Below are 17,752 nucleotides of genomic sequence, written 5' to 3'. Positions count from 1 at the left end.
ACGGAATAAGAAATATTTCCCCAAGCCATTTTTTTTCTAGAAATTCAGCAATAGGTATTCTAAAAATATTAAAAAATGCATGTACTTAGTTTCCTCCTCCTCCCACTCAAGGAATCCACGATTGTCAGGACAAATAAATAGTCGAATGATAAGAGCTTTTGAAAACGAAACGGCGTTTGAATTTTAAAAAAAGCTGGAATACGTATCAAAACAATAATTCCCATTAAAATAATTCCTATTCTTCCACAGATCGATAAAAATAAACATTCAAAAGGGAAAACAAACATTGAAATTGAGAGTGTCGCGCAAAATTTCCACCCTGTATCAAGATATTTTTAATTTTACCTTGATTGTGTCAACAAAGAATTTATTTCGTAATACATATAAAAATAGGTTCATTAACCTGGAAAATCTAACAAGACAAAAAAAAAGAAAAAAGTGAGAAAGAACAAAGGAAACGCCGTCCGATTTTATCACTCTGAAGATGATAAACAAACACCAACGCAAATCAAGTGAGAACTGAGGCAGGTATTATTTTTACAGCATGTGTCAATTTTTCGAAAACAATGGATCGAAATAAGAAGACCAGTAATCACAATCCGCCATGTTTTGCCACGAAAAAGCAATAGAGATAATTAATTTGTTATTTATAATTGTATTTATATGTGCGATTCTTCCACAATTTATATTCATGATCATTAATAAATCGAGTTTTATTTATTTTGCTTAATTAACTTAAATTCGGCAAATTTCGTAGGGAAATTATTTACGATGTAGTTGATAGAGGTGGGGAGCTGAAATTATGTGTTAAGTTGCATTAGCCATTTATCTTCATGTAAACAATTTTGTATGATAATTGTTTTTATGAGAATTTCCGTTTTGGAAACACCAGAGGTACCGACAAAAAAGGAGGGGTCATGGTGCAGACTATGCCATTGAAAATTTTAGAGGGGTTGCTTTCGGGAGTATTTTTTCCTTTTGAGGGGGTTCGCGCTCTGGGGGGGGGGGGGGGTGCACCGTCACTCTTAGGGGAATGGGCGCCCCTGGAAAACACTCTAAAGGTCTTATGTGTTACATTTTTACAGATCATTTGAAGTTTTTATTGATGTCTGCTGTGTAAATTTTCACGTGTAATGCTTTAAGATGTTATTTCTTCGCCATTTTATATGAAAAGATTTATTTTATTTTATTTTTTTTTTTTTGGACGGGGGGGGGGGCGGGATTTCTGGATTTTGCCTGAAGATCTCCGTACTTATTTTATTTTTTATTTCCTCATTTACTTCAATTTAAAACCACTGAGATAAATATTATAACTGGGGTAAATCTGCAACAAAATTTACTCTGAGAGTGCCATTTTCGGACTTCCCCCTAGAAACCAAAAGTAAAAGGGACTTAGCGATTTTCTCCGTAGACCGTATTGGTGGAATTATATAAATTTCCATTTTTGTTTCTTATCTAATTTTGGAGACATAATATGCCTAATGTGTTAATTTGAGAATAGCAATTCAAATTCAATTAGAGTGTTAAAATACCAATAACAAAAATTTCCAAACATTATTCCTTCGAAATGTTGTATAAAATATGCTACACTTAAATTAAGCTTTAAAAAAAAAAGAAAAATAAGTCATTCTCATTTTCGCAGGAATTTAATCTTTCTATGTCCGCTACTAAATGTTTTCACTCTAACAGAACATATTGTTGTTCCAAATTATCCAACTATGACCGAAAATGGCCGAAAACCGCAAAGACTCGGTACTTCATCTTAGATGCCCCGCCAACGTTGCATACGCTCACTTTGGAAAATACGCGCCTCAGATCAAAGTGATCACTATCTTTAACAGGATATCCAGCGTCCGAAAAAAGACACATTGAATTCTTTCCATGCGAAAAGGAAAACTTCTATTGAAAATGAACCGGCACCCTTTACACAAGAGAATGGTAAATTCGTAGGAGGCAAAATCTAGAACGTTCGATGAAAATGGCACACGCCAAAAAAAATAGGAGGGAACAGTGGATTGCACTGAAAATTGTTAAGTGTGGCCTTGAAGTTAGGAGACAACAGTCGTGAGGCTGGTATTATTGCGTGTATTTAATAACCCCGTTGGTTAGAATTAAAGTTACTTTTCATTGGGTTTGGTTGTGCATCCACTGCACCTGATCTGAGGTGAGTATCTATGACTTTTATCTTCTTTAATGTTCTGAAGAAAAAAAATCATAACTTACTTCAATGCTTTGATTTCAATGTCCATGCATAACTTGAAATATTGTAATTGCAAGTAAAGAAGTAGGATTTGGAGCGATATTAACACAAATGTGTCTTTACGATAATTAATACGAATGATAATTATATTGGTTGATTGAAAAAATAAGAGTAACTTCAAGCCTTCTCAGTTTGTATTAGTACGGTAAATCGATATTTGCACTTGTAGTCTGGGCTGTCGGATCTTAGCCGGGCTTTAAAAAAAAGCCCACCGGCTATTTATTCATTTTTGGTTCTGGATTTTTTTTTCTGGTTCAAACCACTTTTTTAAAAGAGCGGAAAGAAACTTTTTTTAAAAAATTTTGATACTTTTATTTTGTACTTAGGTATTTAGGTATGTAACTGAATTAATGAATGAAGAAATACGTAAACGATTTAATTAATGAATAAATAAATAAGCGAAATGTACTATTTAATTTTGCTCTAGTCACTTTAACCTCCGTACATTCGACAAATTGTGTTAAACATTTAAGATCCAATCATGGCTAATATTAACAAAATATGTGTGAACTGAAAATCAGAAGATCTCAAACAGTTAAAATGTTCATAACAAAAACTTGATGAACCACATTTTGGTAAACCTCAAAACATTATTATAATATATGTATCAAATTTTACAAATGAATTGTATCTTTAAAGCTATAAGCTTGATTTCTGAAGCTTCTCTCTCTTTTTTTTTCGATTGAAATCAAATTAAAGAACACAATTAAAATATTGCTGGATAGATGGTGCTACAACTGTGAAATTATTTTACCGTTTCATTTCCCCCCGTTCTTTTATTTTTTCCTACATTCCCCTACTTGTGGTAATTTATTTTGCTCTTGGAAAAGTTTAGCGGTGAAAAGTTTAAAGTGAGATATAAAAACGGAATTGTAACTTAAATATTTTAATGCCAACTTTATTTATCGCCTCCGGTCACCAGTTAGTTTGCCATTCTATTCCTTTCAGTATTATCACCATTGCACGTAATTTCATTCTTCTTAAGAGACCGACAAAAAGTGTAAAATCTTACGAGCGAGGAAAACGTTTCAGGCCCCAGACAAATTATTTCTCAGAGTTTATTGGAAAATACAGTGTAACAAAACTTCTGACAGATTCTTGTTGTGAAAGGAACTAGTTGCCAATTTATTTTTAATATCCCGATTGATCTGGTGTCTGGCGCTTGTTGGACCCTTGAAATCCAACTTTGAAACATTGAAATTGAACGTAGACCTGAGAACTAATTCGTAATGAAAGAAAATTTCATTTGTTCCTCGTGCTGCACAAAAATGCATAAATATTTCCTTCTGGCAAAGAAGACTGATTCTCAACGAAGAGAAATGAGTTGGGAAAAGCCAATTTTTCCCCCCACTTTCCAATGATTTAGGCGACATTTAAAAAACCGGGTGAATAAATATAATGAAACATAAAGAAATGTAATTTTAATTGATATTGACGAACGCTACATTTTCTTTTTTAGTTTTACAACACCAAATTTATCTGTTTTCTATTACTTCGACTTAAAAAAAAAAAAAAATATATATATATATATGTATATATATATATATATATATATATATATATATATATATATATATATATATATATATATATATATATATATATATATATATATATATATATATATATATATATATATATATATATATATATATATATATATATATATATATAAATTTTACTATTGTTACGAAATAAATTGAAAGTAATAAATAATTATAACGGAAAATTACGAAGTGGCAAAAATAAATAAAGGATAACTGATATTACTCTTAAACTGAAAAGTTGATATGAAATTACTTCTGAAGAAATAAAGTAATACTTATTTACTTTTTGAACTTTTTCGTTTTCTTTACATTGTTGAAAGATTCTTTGATTATAATTAAGAATTTAAGTATTATGCTTAGAATCAGATAATAAAAATACATGTTTAGGCCAGGTATCAGTATAGAAATGCATTTTAGTTTCGAAGAGCGTTATCTATTTAGCACGCTTAATACTGGTACCAACAAGTAGCAGCAATGAAATTATAATAGAAAAAATTTAAACTTGCGACATCTACTTTCATGTATTAACTCCCCAACATAGCGGGAAAAAAATTCCGATGGTGTACAAATGGAGAAAAATTACGAAGTGAAAATATACAAAGTTGACTTTCTCAAATTATTCTTTATTTTCTGCCTAACATTCACTAGGATCTTAATTTCTTCTTTTTTGAAGCTTTCAGTGTACAGAAGAAAACACTATGCGGGCTTAATAAACAAATATGTGAAGTATTTCATATTACAATATGTATCGATCGTTCACGCTATCTATACTTTCATATCGATATTTACACCACCTGAAAAAAGTATTTGAAGTTTGAGAAGTCGAACAATTTTTTCAAGCATGAGCCCCCCCCCCCCTCTCCCCCTCCCCCTAATTTTTTTTTCTTTCTTTTTTCTCTCTTCTTTTATTTCACAATTCAACTGATAAAAAATTTTTCTATCAAAATATTTAATTAGTTTAAAGACAAGATATGATTAAGTTATTGAACACAAGTATTTATTTAATTCCATAGAAATTTTAGTACATAAAAAAATATTCAGGTTATCAGAATTTTTAATCCATTTCGACCCCTATAAAATAAAGCGAAATTACGATGCAGTTTCAAGTTACTCAGGGCAGAAAAAATAATAAGTGCCTGAAAATGAAACGAAACACATCATGTTTTAGGGGTTTCTCTCATTTTATTGCAGTAAACGGTCTATTAAAAATGGAATCCGTAAGATTTTCGTTCGTTGTTTCAAGACGGCAAACTTCACTTATTGTTTCCTTAAACTTTTTTTCTGCATTTCCATTTAAAAGGATATGTAAAATTTAAAATTTAAGTTTATTGGACGCTTATCTTGAAAAAATTAATACATTTCACAAACTTGCAATACTTTCGGTCCTTAAAGCACATCAAGAGAGAGAGAGAGAAAATGTGATTTCAACTACAATTTTCATGATATCAGATATTAAACTCATTCCAAAACATGCTCCCACCTGCACAATACGTATCACGATCAGTCATTCTATCCGATGCAGGCAGGCATTTATAAGGATCCACCGTGCTTTGATAAAAGTGATAGGATTATGAGCTTGTCAACTGAAACAAAGACTTCATAGGATCTCATTTTCAAAAACAAACCGTCAATTCCCAGTTCCGAAGGAAACTTTCTTCTCAAAACAAATTATCAAACAATGAAGACGACATTCGATAGGAAACTACTTTCGTCGATTTCCGTAACAAACAATCCATCGATGTTCCAAAAAGTCTATTTTCGACTTCGCATATCAATTGATTTTCATGGAACGCCCTTTTTGTTCTTAAACCAGATTGAAAAGACACTATTGTTTCTTCCCATCAAGTCAACTGCTTTTGGAATTCATTCGCAGAATAAATGCCATTATTACTGTTGAAAGGAATAGGGAATTATGCACGTGTCACAACAGCAATTTTGTCCAATTTCATCGTCGTGTTATTTTCCGCTTCTATGCAACGCCTCGCATTCAGATTTATTAGGCCACGTGTTCTATTTCCACCCTTGGTTAATTGCTTATTTAAGCTGTCGATGGCTACCTGATCAAAATATTTAATGAAAATCTCTAACACGTTAATTCATTAGATACACAGACGTTTACGGAGATTTATAAGTTAAGCTGCATATTTTGTTTTGCATTTGAAGATCAGGTGAACTTCTAATTAACCGGCATAAACCACGTTGTGTTCAATACTGTTGCTTGTTGATTCAACCAGAGGTAAGAAATCGGATATTTTTTATATCTGAAAACATGAAAACATATATCTTTTTATCATGATTTTCTCTTATTTTGTGCAAAATGCTACAATTACTTTTTACATTTCAAAAAATTTTGATATGAAGCGAATCAAGTATTTTACGATTGCTGTTAGTTGCAGCGAAATTGAATATTTTAGTAAAAAACGTCATAGGTGAATAATTGAATAACCTAATGAAAATCTCCCTCAAGTTAATTCATTAAATTACACGGCCTCCTAAGTTAAGCTGTTTATTTATTTATTTGTTTATTGCACTTAAGGATCAGTTGGACTTGTAACTAACTGATATAAACGAAGAATCTTGTGTTCAACACAGTTTCTTGTGGATTTTACCAGAGATAAGCAGGCTCATGTTTTCAAAAAAAAAATTCAGTGGATATCATGCATATAACCTACATTTTTACTAAGAATTTATCTTCTTCTCTTTCTTTTTTCTGTTACAAAATGTGTCAATTATTTCTTACATTTCCCGTACAATTTTAATATTAAATGAATCAAATATATCACAATTTCTGTGACTTACAGCTCAATTGAATATTCTTTAGGAAAATGATTAAATAAGTTAATGCAATTTTGTTAAGATTAACTCTTCGTTCTGCTTAAGACCCTGACTACTAACTATCTGCTAAAAGCTACACATTACCGAAAATTAACAAAATTATCAAAAAAAAAATTTCTTCTTTTTTTTTTTCCTTTTTTAATGGTCCATCTATTCGGGAATCTCTTCCAAATTGTAAACATTCAAAGATTTTAATTTTGCTTTGTCAGTCAAAAAAAAATGTGACAATTGAGAGGGGATAGTCAATTCATTCCTCATTTTAAAGTATTTTCTCATATTTTAAAATTTATAATCAAAAATATCTTTAGTTAAATTTAGACATTAGTTAGGTAGGTTATTACTTACAATTTTACTACCGAAATATCGTTTATTTGTTTTACGTTCAGCATTTTTCTCTGATGTCACATTATTCCCAATTAATTATCAAAAAGAATGTTTTTTTTTCAAGACTTTTTTTGTTTTATTTTTGTTTTTTGTTATAAAGAATTGTCACTTTTTAGTTAGTTTCTTTTTACTTGATCACTTGGGCATGAAAGGACACAGTGTAGCATAGATTGGTACATCAAACTATGAAACCCTGTGTTAATAGCACTATGCAATATTATAATATTTTGAACTGAAAAAACACACACACACACACATTCCACCATATTTATTCTAAATACTGTTTTACTTTAGTTTATACATTCGAAAATATGTCACAGCATGTATCGCTCATTTAGAAGAGTGCCACAATACGAAAAAATGAAATTTTACAGGTAAAGGGTTTGAAGTTGAACTCAGGCAATTTGCATTAAGAAAAGTAAATTTGCTGTGCTCTCCAGTGGTTAATCATTCGAACAAAAATCTGCCATCATTTTCCGTAGAAGATAACGTCCTTTGAAGGCCTTTAAGCAAAGAAAAAAAAATTAAAAACTTCGTATTGTGGCACTTTTTTCCCAAACGAGTGATATAGTGTACAAAACTAAATCCTAACAGAAATTAATAACTTTGACTTTGTGCCATTATTTCTGTCGGTGTCTATTTCCAAAGGCTTTTTTTTCTGTTCAAAGCAGATGTTTAATTTTTGTGTGGATGTTTCCCTGCATTATATCTTGTATGAAAATTGGTATAAAGTTGAGTATGAGAGTTCAAGTTTTGTTTTTTATTTATTTATTTATTTTTTAGTTTTATTTAATTTTATTTATTTATTTATTTATTTACTTATTTATTTCATTTATTTATTTATTTATTTATTTTGAAGAACGCTAATGTTAGTGCTTTCAAAATGTTAGGGTTTTTTAAGTTGATGCACAGAACTAACTGTTAAGCTTCAAAGAAGAATTAGATATTTAATTCCTTGTTAACTTTCAGTTTCAATGTCTATAAATTTTAAATCAACTGAAATAATTTTAACATTGTAAAAAATACATATTTTACAAAGATTTTCAAAAACTTCATATCTTTATTCAAGTTTATTTTTTGAATTAGAAAAAAACTTTGCAAAACCGATTAATCTCCTCAGAATCAATTTATCATTAGCCTAAAAAAGCCCATTCATTACGTTTAATAACACTGTCACATAAAATACAGGCTACTGTGTAACTAAAGTATACCTTTTTAAGAAATTTAAGGTAAATCCAGTTTTTAATAAATGAATAAAAATTATACTTTGCTCATAATTTCATTGAAATAGTTTCATTTCTTCGTTTTATTGAAAAATGAATTATTTTCTGACAAAAATAATTTTCAATACAAACGCCTCTGAGTTTTATGTTTGCGTAAAAAGATCCAAAACATACCCAATTAAAATAAACTACTTCCAATACATTTTCTTTAGCAAATAAAAGTACTGATTCAAAGGTTAGTACTGTATTATTGCGTGAAACAAATTTGAGATAAATTATTTTAAAACAAAAAAAAGCTGCTTAATACAATGCTAACAAAACATAAAAATGCTAAAATCACTAGTAAAAAATTAAAAGAAATATATTGTCAGCGTCATCAATACGCTCCATCATTGTAAAATATCCAAGTTCTTTTAGTAACTACAGAACGAAATGAGGTATATTTTTTAAAACGTACTCCTGTTTTTAGATTGAAGGTTTTGAAAATTTTTTGCATAAAATGTTAAATAAGGAATACAAATTTAGACATTTAAAGAGTGCTAAATTTATTTTTACAAGAGAACAAAACATTCTTACCGTTTGTGTTTACGCAGAAATCAAAGAAATGTAAATTAATGAAGTATAAACAAATAAACAACATATTTATTTGTTTGTTTAGGCTCGACTAATATAACAAATCTTGTTCTACAATCATATTATTTTTAACAGCCAGATAAAAGAGTGAGCACTATCTTTCTCCCCTTTGAAATTAGTTTTTTGCATGAAGTTAATTTATTCACATGAATTGATGGGTCATTTCACGTAAACAAAATAACAAGTGGGTCACTGCCAAGTCATTCAAAGCACTCAATGAAAAATTTTAATTGTTTGATTAGTGATTGGGACTACTTTGAAGAATTGAGAAAAAGATAAGCAAACGCTGTGTTAACCTCATTTGCACGCTCAAAGTAGCTGCAGATCTCAAATCCATGATGATTTATTTCAAGCAATTGAGATCAAGCAATGTGTATTTGTGTTTAGTCTATCAAACATAACTTCCAGCTTTTAGATTAAAAAAACAAAATAAATTGAATACTAAGCTAATTTAGCCAGAAATGTCTACTTATTTAAGAAGCATTTGCGGATGCAACGAAATAATGCTAATATATTAGCTTTAATTTTAGACTTGAAAATTCAATTTTTGGTTAGTCACCAGTGACTTGCAGACACATTTAGTTTAGTGGCCACTTTTCTTTTATTATTAGTATCCATTTTATCCTGGACTTTTTTTTACAAAAACAAAAAAGCAGTATACTAAAATGTAAGCTGTAGAAGAAAATATTGCCAGAACTATCAATTACAATTTCATTCATTTACATTTCTTAGTCTTCCCAATCCAAAATGCATTCAAACTTTTAGTACGCAAGTTTTTTCTTGCTAGGGTTGGTAGGAGAGTCAAATAAATTATGAATTTTTTTTTTTTTTAATCCGTTGGTGATATGTCGTACTACGTTGGAACTTTGGATCTTTTTTACATCAGAAACAAAGTGAAACAAAATAGAAATAATTTGTTTTGAGGAAAAAAGAAATCAGTGAAGTAATAATTATTATTTTTGACCGGTTAGGTTCTTAAAAAGTGGCTGGATAAATATTTCACTTATTCGCCGAAGTAAGACCTTGATCAATGTAGCACTGTTGTCCACTTTCATAGCTAAAAAAAAAGTCTGAAATCCTCATATTATAATAACCAACGATTGAGTAACTCTCCCGACGTCATCAACAATGAAACTCACGCCACGTCATGATAGTTTGATAACATGTTTTGGTAATGTTTAAAATGCAGGGAAAGGTTTTATTGTGACAAGACTGAACTGGATCCGGTAACTTAACTGCTTTACTGGTAAGACTGTCATTTCAGGGGAAAGAAACGAAAACTTAATCAACAATGAACGCTCTCTCCTGGAGTTTAGGGTTAATCCACTGGAGTTAGGGTTGAAAGTTTAACTATCAAAATATCACAAAACAGGAAATTCCTTCGTTCAAATATACCCGTTTAGTTTTATCCGTCATACCATGACGGGCGATTTTCTAGTTTAATAATAATAACATTATATAATTTATTGCTTGCAAAACTGCTCTACTAAATTTTTCTTCAGATCGCTCGAAAATTATGTTCGTTAAAAGTATGATATAAATCATTCTAAAAAACTGTTTATGAGCAAAATAAATACTTAAGAAATGAATATCGGTAGTCAAATGGTAGAAGACGGATATTTAATAGGTATAGGTGCAAAGTGTTCAAAAACTATTTTGTTTTAAGAAGGTTAAAATCTGGAAAAGGGACTTTGTATGCTTTTGTAGTGGGTGAGTGGGTGTAATATGAAAGTGAAAAATTATTGGATTTGTTCACCTTTAAAATTATTGATGTTCTTGAAACATACAGGTTTATTCCCATCTCTTAAAACAGTGGGGATTTTTTTTTTTTTATTTATCTTGTAAATGTAATGAGTAACTGTTCTCGGACTAGTTTTCTTGAAGAACATACGTTCTTTATGTAAATAATTGTTCTCTTCAAATGGAACAAGCCAGTAAAATGCCGATACTGTTTTATCGCTTAAGAATGCCATCGGTGCCTACAGTCAATTTTCTTGTAAAAAAAAAAAAGTCTTTCTTTTCTTGATATACTCGTTCCTCGCTTTGAGTTAGATCTCTGAAACTGATAGTAAAATGTTGCGTGACCTCAAGTTCGCGAGACAAGTTTATCACAACTCCAACCTTTCGCTGTTTCTTTACCGTCTCAAAAATAATCGCACCTCTCCCCGCTAGAATGGAAAGTATTCTGCTTTTTACATTTTTGCTTTTCGTACTCAACCTCCCTAACAGGAAGTTCGTCCAGAACTAAACGAGCTTAATCTCCCGTAGTCAATATCGATTTTCTAACAGCAGCAGTATCTCCCTTTTGATAGTCTTAAGCACCTATTTACTGCAAATTCTGTTTAATATTGAAAGCACATTTCGGACGCAACGTACTACTTATGTCAAAAGAAAGCATTTAAGTTAATTTAAAACGCATATCAAATTTATTCATTCAAACGGTTAGAGATATTATGATTAATAAATTCCAATCATTATTTTTTCAACAAAAATGTAATAAATTCGAGCACATTTTCCCTTATATATAAATGGATAAAAGTTGGATAGACAAATGATGTCAATGAAAAAGAACAATCAGTTCCTCTAAAATAAATTTTTCATATTAAACAAGCAAAACGATGATAAAAAATAAATAAATAATAAATAATAATAATAATAAATATGATTATTATTATTAAATGATTGTATGTCACCGGCAACAAAAAAAAAACCGGGAAAGGCTTTTTTTTTACTGAAATGGAAGGAAGAAGGAAAAAAAAGGAAAGGAAAAAAATATACATAATAATTTTCTAGACTAATTTTAAATTTGGCCTTCGAGTTGCAACTATGTGTTTGGTGTTTTATGACTATTGAAGCTACACATTCCTCTACATAGAGGACATCACAAACTCACAGACAGACATTGCCTTTTATAACTCACCTGAAACCCTTCAAAAAATTTAATTTTCATTTTCTCCCTTCTAATGTTACAAATTCGTGGGACTTAACTTCTCATTATAATGTTCGATGCTTTTTTTTTTCATCAGCATGAAATGTAAATAGCGTGAGGTCTTTTTTTTCCGTTTTGATATATATTGTCGCTATTTTTGTATGATAGTTTGAATTTTTTTTAACTGTTTATTTTCTTACTTTATTTAGTTATTTACTAATTTATTTGTTTTATTATTTGATTTACCTATTTTATTTATTTATTTATTTACTAAGTTATTTGTTTTACTATTTGATTTACTTATTTTATTCATTTATTTATTCACAATTTTATTTATTTTACTTATTTACTAACTTAGAAATACAAGCTTTGGTGGCCCTCAGGAAGCTATCACGTTTATTTATACCGTCACTTCAATTTCAAACTAGAAGAATTTTTATTGCTTTCTGTAAAGCATTTAATGCATTTATTATAAATATTTTTTAAACAGAATTTTAAAGGATATTCTTAATATCATAATCATTTATGTTTCAAGTTGAATACTAAACATTGTTTTTTTATGTAATTGTCTTTGCTTTTACAGCCAAACATGAAGTACTGGACACCATCCAACATTTACAAGGCAGCCTTAATCTTGATCGTCAGTCAAGTCTTTCAAGTTTATTCGTTGTCTCTCGAAGCCCAACTGACTATTGGTGTGATCCTTGCTCGTCTCTTAAAGCCGAAGTTTGTGCCTGTACCCATACCACTGCCATTTCCACTGAAATTCAAGAAGCACATTCATAAGCCTTATCCGTAAGAAACTTAATCTGCTTTTTATGAAAACATAATCTATATTTATTGTCAGCAAAGTTTATAACTTTGAAATAACCACTTGAAGTAGAATTAATATCAGTTATAGAAATAGTAGTAGTAGAGTAGTAGTAATAATATCAGTAAATAATATAAAGAAAATAGTAATATACAATTTGAAAATTAATAAATGATTTATATAATAATTTATTCAAAAAGCATTAATAATAGTAATAAATAATTAATCGAACGCAGAAAATGAGATGCCAAATCTAGTGCTAGTTTGACAATATTGCAGAGATTTGGTGATTCCCGAGAACCCCGTGTTTAGTTAATCAAATAAGCTAATGAAATATATCATTAATAATGTATGAGTTTTAGGAGTATACCGCAGTATGCAAGTGCAAAAGTTACATGCATCTATGTATTTATTTTAAAAGTACATTATTTTACATTTGCTTTCATACCCATAAGTTATAGAAAAAAATATTGTAATAAATCTATTATGTTCTGAATGTTCTACGAAAAGTAAACTACCTGTATGAAACTGTACTTTTCAACTCGAATGTTTGCTAGGCGCTAGATTTGTAAAATCTTTGTAATTTTCAATGTTTACAATTTATTTCACAATAGAACGTAAAGTAACAAATGTTAACCATTCGGTTGAGAAGCGTTGCGACAGTTTTTATGGAGAGATAGTGACTCTATCATTTGCAATTGATAATTTAAAAAGCAGTCCTTAACACAAAATTGTGTTTCTTGTTGATTCACAAGCAGTTATTTTGTCACTTGCAAGTACGAAGTATAATGAAAATGCTCATATCCATTCCTGTTGAATGAAACTGTTTGAACTTAGGAAAACTAGATAGAGTGCTGCGCTCCAATGGATTTCGAGTCATTATGACATTTTCGCAATTGAGCAGGCAGATCAACTTGTTAAGGTTGGATCGCTGATGATCCAATCAGTCTCCTTTGCCTCTGCGTAACATTAAATGAATTGTTTATAACAAACTAAAAAATAACATGATGTCTTCATATAGTGACGCAACTGCGAGTAGACGGTAGAATGTCCTGCTTAATAAAAGTAATAGAATCCCCAGTTCATTGACTCGGTCTGTTGGAGTAACTTCTTTCGTGTAATCACTGGACATGTGTATTTACAAAAACATCTACATAAAATTGGAGTGAAGAAGTAACCCTGTTGTCTTCTGCAGGGACGGATACAGGATTTCATTTTAGGGAGGGTCATGCTCAAGCATGTAATCTTCTCTTACGTACGACAATTTTCTTGAACTTGGGTTTCTTTAGGTGTCAACAAAAGCAAACTCGGTCATTAGTTGGTTGAAAACTTAATTAATTTTAATTATTAAAAATTAAATACTTAAATTATTATTGATTGAACTTAATCAATAATAATTCAATACAATAAAATGACCGACTTAAGTTGTATTATAACCTGTTAAGACCAGTATTCACACCAGTCAACATAACACAATAAATAAATACTACGAAAACCTAATAGAAAGTAAATGATTTATGAACATGGTACATTTAGATATTGATTAAAACATTAGCACAATACTCGACACGGGCCAAACATCCATCTTGTGTGTAGAAAAATACAACTAACTTCTCTAAATAATAGTAAAAAGTGCTGCGAAAATCTTTTTTTTTAATTAAATATTTTATGAATATAATTCAGACATTGAATTCTCACCAATTCTTTTCATCGGGGTTTTGAGTTCATCAGTTTTTTTAACTTTTCAAAAAAGGCAACAATTTTTTGTCACCCAAAGCGCTTCATAATTTTGGTTACAGGTAGTCTTTTTTCTAACAAACGCGACTTTTTTCAGCACAGTTTACGTCTAATACGATGGGCTAATTACAGAAACCCTCGTGTAATGAGGTTTCGGGCAAACACGATACTAAAACTTTACATTTCTTACTATTCTATCTGATAACATTATTTTACAGAACGAGATATTATTTTAAGGGAAAAAATTAAAATAAAACAAAAAATGTGAAATAATGAGCAGTAAGTAAATCATGTGGCAGCAAACGCAATTTTTTTTTTTTTTTTTTTTTTTTTTTTTTTTTTTTTTTTTTTTTTTTTTTTTGGCGGCAGACCATGAGGAACAAAATGTTTGTTCGTCTTTGCTCTTTGAATTATGTTGGAAATATATCTCTGCGCATGCGTCGTCAATCGCAATGAAAACGATTTTTATACTTTGATAGATGACATTTTGTGAGGTTTAATGCTTCGTTGCGATTGAATTTTTCAGTCATCATGAAAAGACATCTCAAAAATATCCCCCTCCCCCTCCGTTTCACTTCAAAAGCCTGTCCCGTATTTACTATTCTTAATTCTGGCAACCCTGCTCAGCACGAACAAAAATCGAAACTATCTAAAAAATAACAAAATAGAATAATCTACAGAGACTTTACATTAAAAAATGTTGACACATTATAATAACTATCGAAGATTAAGTTTGTTCTATAAAAAGCGATAGGGAGGCAGACACTTCTTCATTATACTGGCTCCTGAAGAAAGCTGTCGAGAAGAAGAGACTGTCTCAATCAGAGCTATTTCACTGCCTACTTATAAATAGAAAAGTGACATGCCCCAAAAAAAGGGAATTCAAAAATTACTTACTCTCTCTTGTGGTTTCGGTCAGGTTTACTTTTCTTTCTTTATCAAGCAGTCATTTTCATTACTCAAATGCAATGAACCTTATAACAGATTAAAAAATGTTGTCACAGATTGGGGGGGGATCACGATTCCCATGATCCCCCTCCCCCCTTTCTTTGTCCTCACCACTTCATGTAATGCCCAAAAAAATTGAATTCAAAAAGAGATTTACTTTTTCTCATGGTTTCGATTTTTTTTTCAAGCAAACATTCAAAATTTTCCCCGCAGTTTTTTTTTCTGGGGGGGGGAGCATGACCCCCATGACCCCCTCTTTGTATCCGCCACTGGTCATCTGTGTCACCAATGTGAAATAGATGGTGATCATCTCAATAACCGCCCCATTATTTTAAACTTTTTGAGCAACAACTCTAAGGACGCTAAATTTCAGTCATATTTTTATGCTTCTTCATGTTATTCTGCTGCGTGACGATTAATGACAGAAATGCTGCAGACGGGAGTAGGATTTTAAAAAAAGATTAATTATTTCTTCAAACAGAAGAAAAGAAAAAGAAACATTAAATTATTTCTGAAGTGATACGTCTTAAAATATCTTTTCTATAATGAATGGTAAAATTAAATTTAAGATCCCTCCTCCCTCCCCGAAGAAGCAGAAAAGGAATGAGCAACACCATACCAGTGTTAAGTCGTTTCTCTTTCTCCTATTTTCCTTACAGGACTCAAACTAGACAATGGAGTTTTGTATACATTAATGCATCTTATATTTTAAATATCAAACTATATTTTTTTGAATTTATGATACAGAGTTCTGACTGTTATGATATTACTCGATGAACCAATATTTAAAACTTATATTATTTTCAACCAAAAAATTGCTTCAATATTGTTTCTCCTATTAACAACTGATCTATTGTAAACTCTCAAAAATAAATGTTTTCACATTGTATTAAAAGCATCTTTTAAGTGCGGTCTTATAGCATTTTTGTTTAGTAATAACACAAATCTGAGGGTTAAATGTGTTCTAAAGTAATTTCTGCAATCAATTTTTTTTCTGCTCTTTTTGTAGTAAAATGAGAAAATTTAAGATCAGGTGTTCCAAAATTTAGCCAATCGAGTCAATGAGAAGTAAAAGGATGTAAATGGACGTTTTCAAGTTTTGAGTAAAATGTTTTTAAAGATAAGCTCCTATGTGGGTTTTCATTGAAAAGTTTTCTAAATCATGCAGTAAAAAAGAACTTACCCGGGCTACTAGTACCGTTACTTGCTCCAAGGCAGAGGAGAGGTTTTCATACCATTTGTACTGGTTGTATCCAAATTTTTAATTTTGCCACTTACATCCCTTTGCTTCTCACTGCCTTAATTGTTGAAGCATCAAATACGCTTATTTCTTAGAACGCAATGCTTCATTCTATATATGAAGTTTTAACAGAGTCAAATAATTTTATGAAATGTATTTATTTGTTTTTCTACATTATTCTACTTGAAAATACTTATGACTTTTTTTTTAAGAAATGCTGAAATTTTCTTACAAATGAAGATTAAAATTTCAAACCTTATGCTTTTTCAGAGTTCCAGTGCATAGCCTGTCGGCTGTTGCCCACCACGTTGGCCCCAGTCTACATGGAGTTGGATACGGTGGTCATCCGCAATATTCTTCTGGACATCATGCTTATGAGCAACTTCACTCAGCTTCCAACAATATAGGACATCTGGTGGAACAATTGAGCCACAGTCCAGACGTTCTACATGCCGGTCATTCGAGTGAAATTCCGACCATTCATGATAACCTTGATGAATTTTCAAGCATTGCAGAAATAGAGGCCTTGAACGCAAACGCAGATTGGTGGAAATAAATGCATCACGTGTGTGATGATGGTTTTACTTTTCTGAAGATTTGGTCTTCCATATTTTTGTATTTCCTCGATATTCGAGGTTCATCATCATCAACAAAAGAGAACATGGAAGGCTGCGCAAAAATCCATAAGTACGTTATGATATTATCCAAATTGTTAAAAATACTGAAAAAATGGGTGACTGATTCAAGATATAGAAAATAAAAACGTTTCACAATATTATTACGTCACTTTTCGTTTATAAATCTTTCAATAAAATATGCAACTGCTATTTTATGTAATCGCAATTATAAGATTGTGTGAAAAAATTGTTTTGATAGGTTCAATCAGAGAACTTTCTCAACAACAGAAATAGCAATTATTATCGTCAACGGAAATGAGCCAATGTTAATTGCTGTAAATATAGTGTGAAAAACTTCGAAATGGATAATATCTAATTACTTTAGAACATTTTACAGAAATCAAATGGACATTCGAAGCCATCTTGGATTAATTAATTAATTCTAATATTTATCTTTTCGAGTATATTGTAATTATTGAGAGAAAAATATATAAACAGTATCAAACGTAGTGCAAAATTTTCCATTCATAGTTTTTTGAACTTAAATACGTTGTTTGCTAGTGTTTTAATTAAAAAGAGTCATTGGGG

The 17,752-nt window shown here is 30.5% G+C and overlaps 1 protein-coding gene across 1 annotated transcript; it reads left to right on the top strand.

The window, feature by feature from the left end:
• Positions 1-2,110: 2,110 nt before the first annotated feature.
• Positions 2,111-17,103, top strand: LOC129217696 (uncharacterized). Its single transcript, XM_054852034.1, has 3 exons — positions 2,111-2,164; positions 12,395-12,606; positions 16,818-17,103. Exons 2-3 carry the CDS (start codon positions 12,401-12,403, stop codon positions 17,101-17,103), a joined length of 492 nt encoding a protein of 163 aa, XP_054708009.1. The 5' UTR covers positions 2,111-2,164; positions 12,395-12,400.
• The last annotated feature ends 649 nt before the right edge of the window (positions 17,104-17,752 follow it).

The sequence above is a fragment of the Uloborus diversus genome, chromosome 1, assembly GCF_026930045.1.
Source record: "Uloborus diversus isolate 005 chromosome 1, Udiv.v.3.1, whole genome shotgun sequence".
In the NCBI taxonomy this organism is placed as follows: Eukaryota; Metazoa; Arthropoda; class Arachnida; order Araneae; family Uloboridae; genus Uloborus; species Uloborus diversus.
Note: the sequence above shows the minus strand (reverse complement) of the source record. Positions and strands in the feature narration are given on the sequence as shown.

Coding starts and splice junctions, on each gene's coding strand:
- LOC129217696 (XM_054852034.1), top strand. CDS start 12,401: ATGAAGTACTGGACACCATCCAACATTTACAAGGCAGCCTTAATCTTG. Junction 12,607..16,817: donor CACATTCATAAGCCTTATCC/GTAAGAAACTTA, acceptor ATGCTTTTTCAG/AGTTCCAGTGCATAGCCTGT.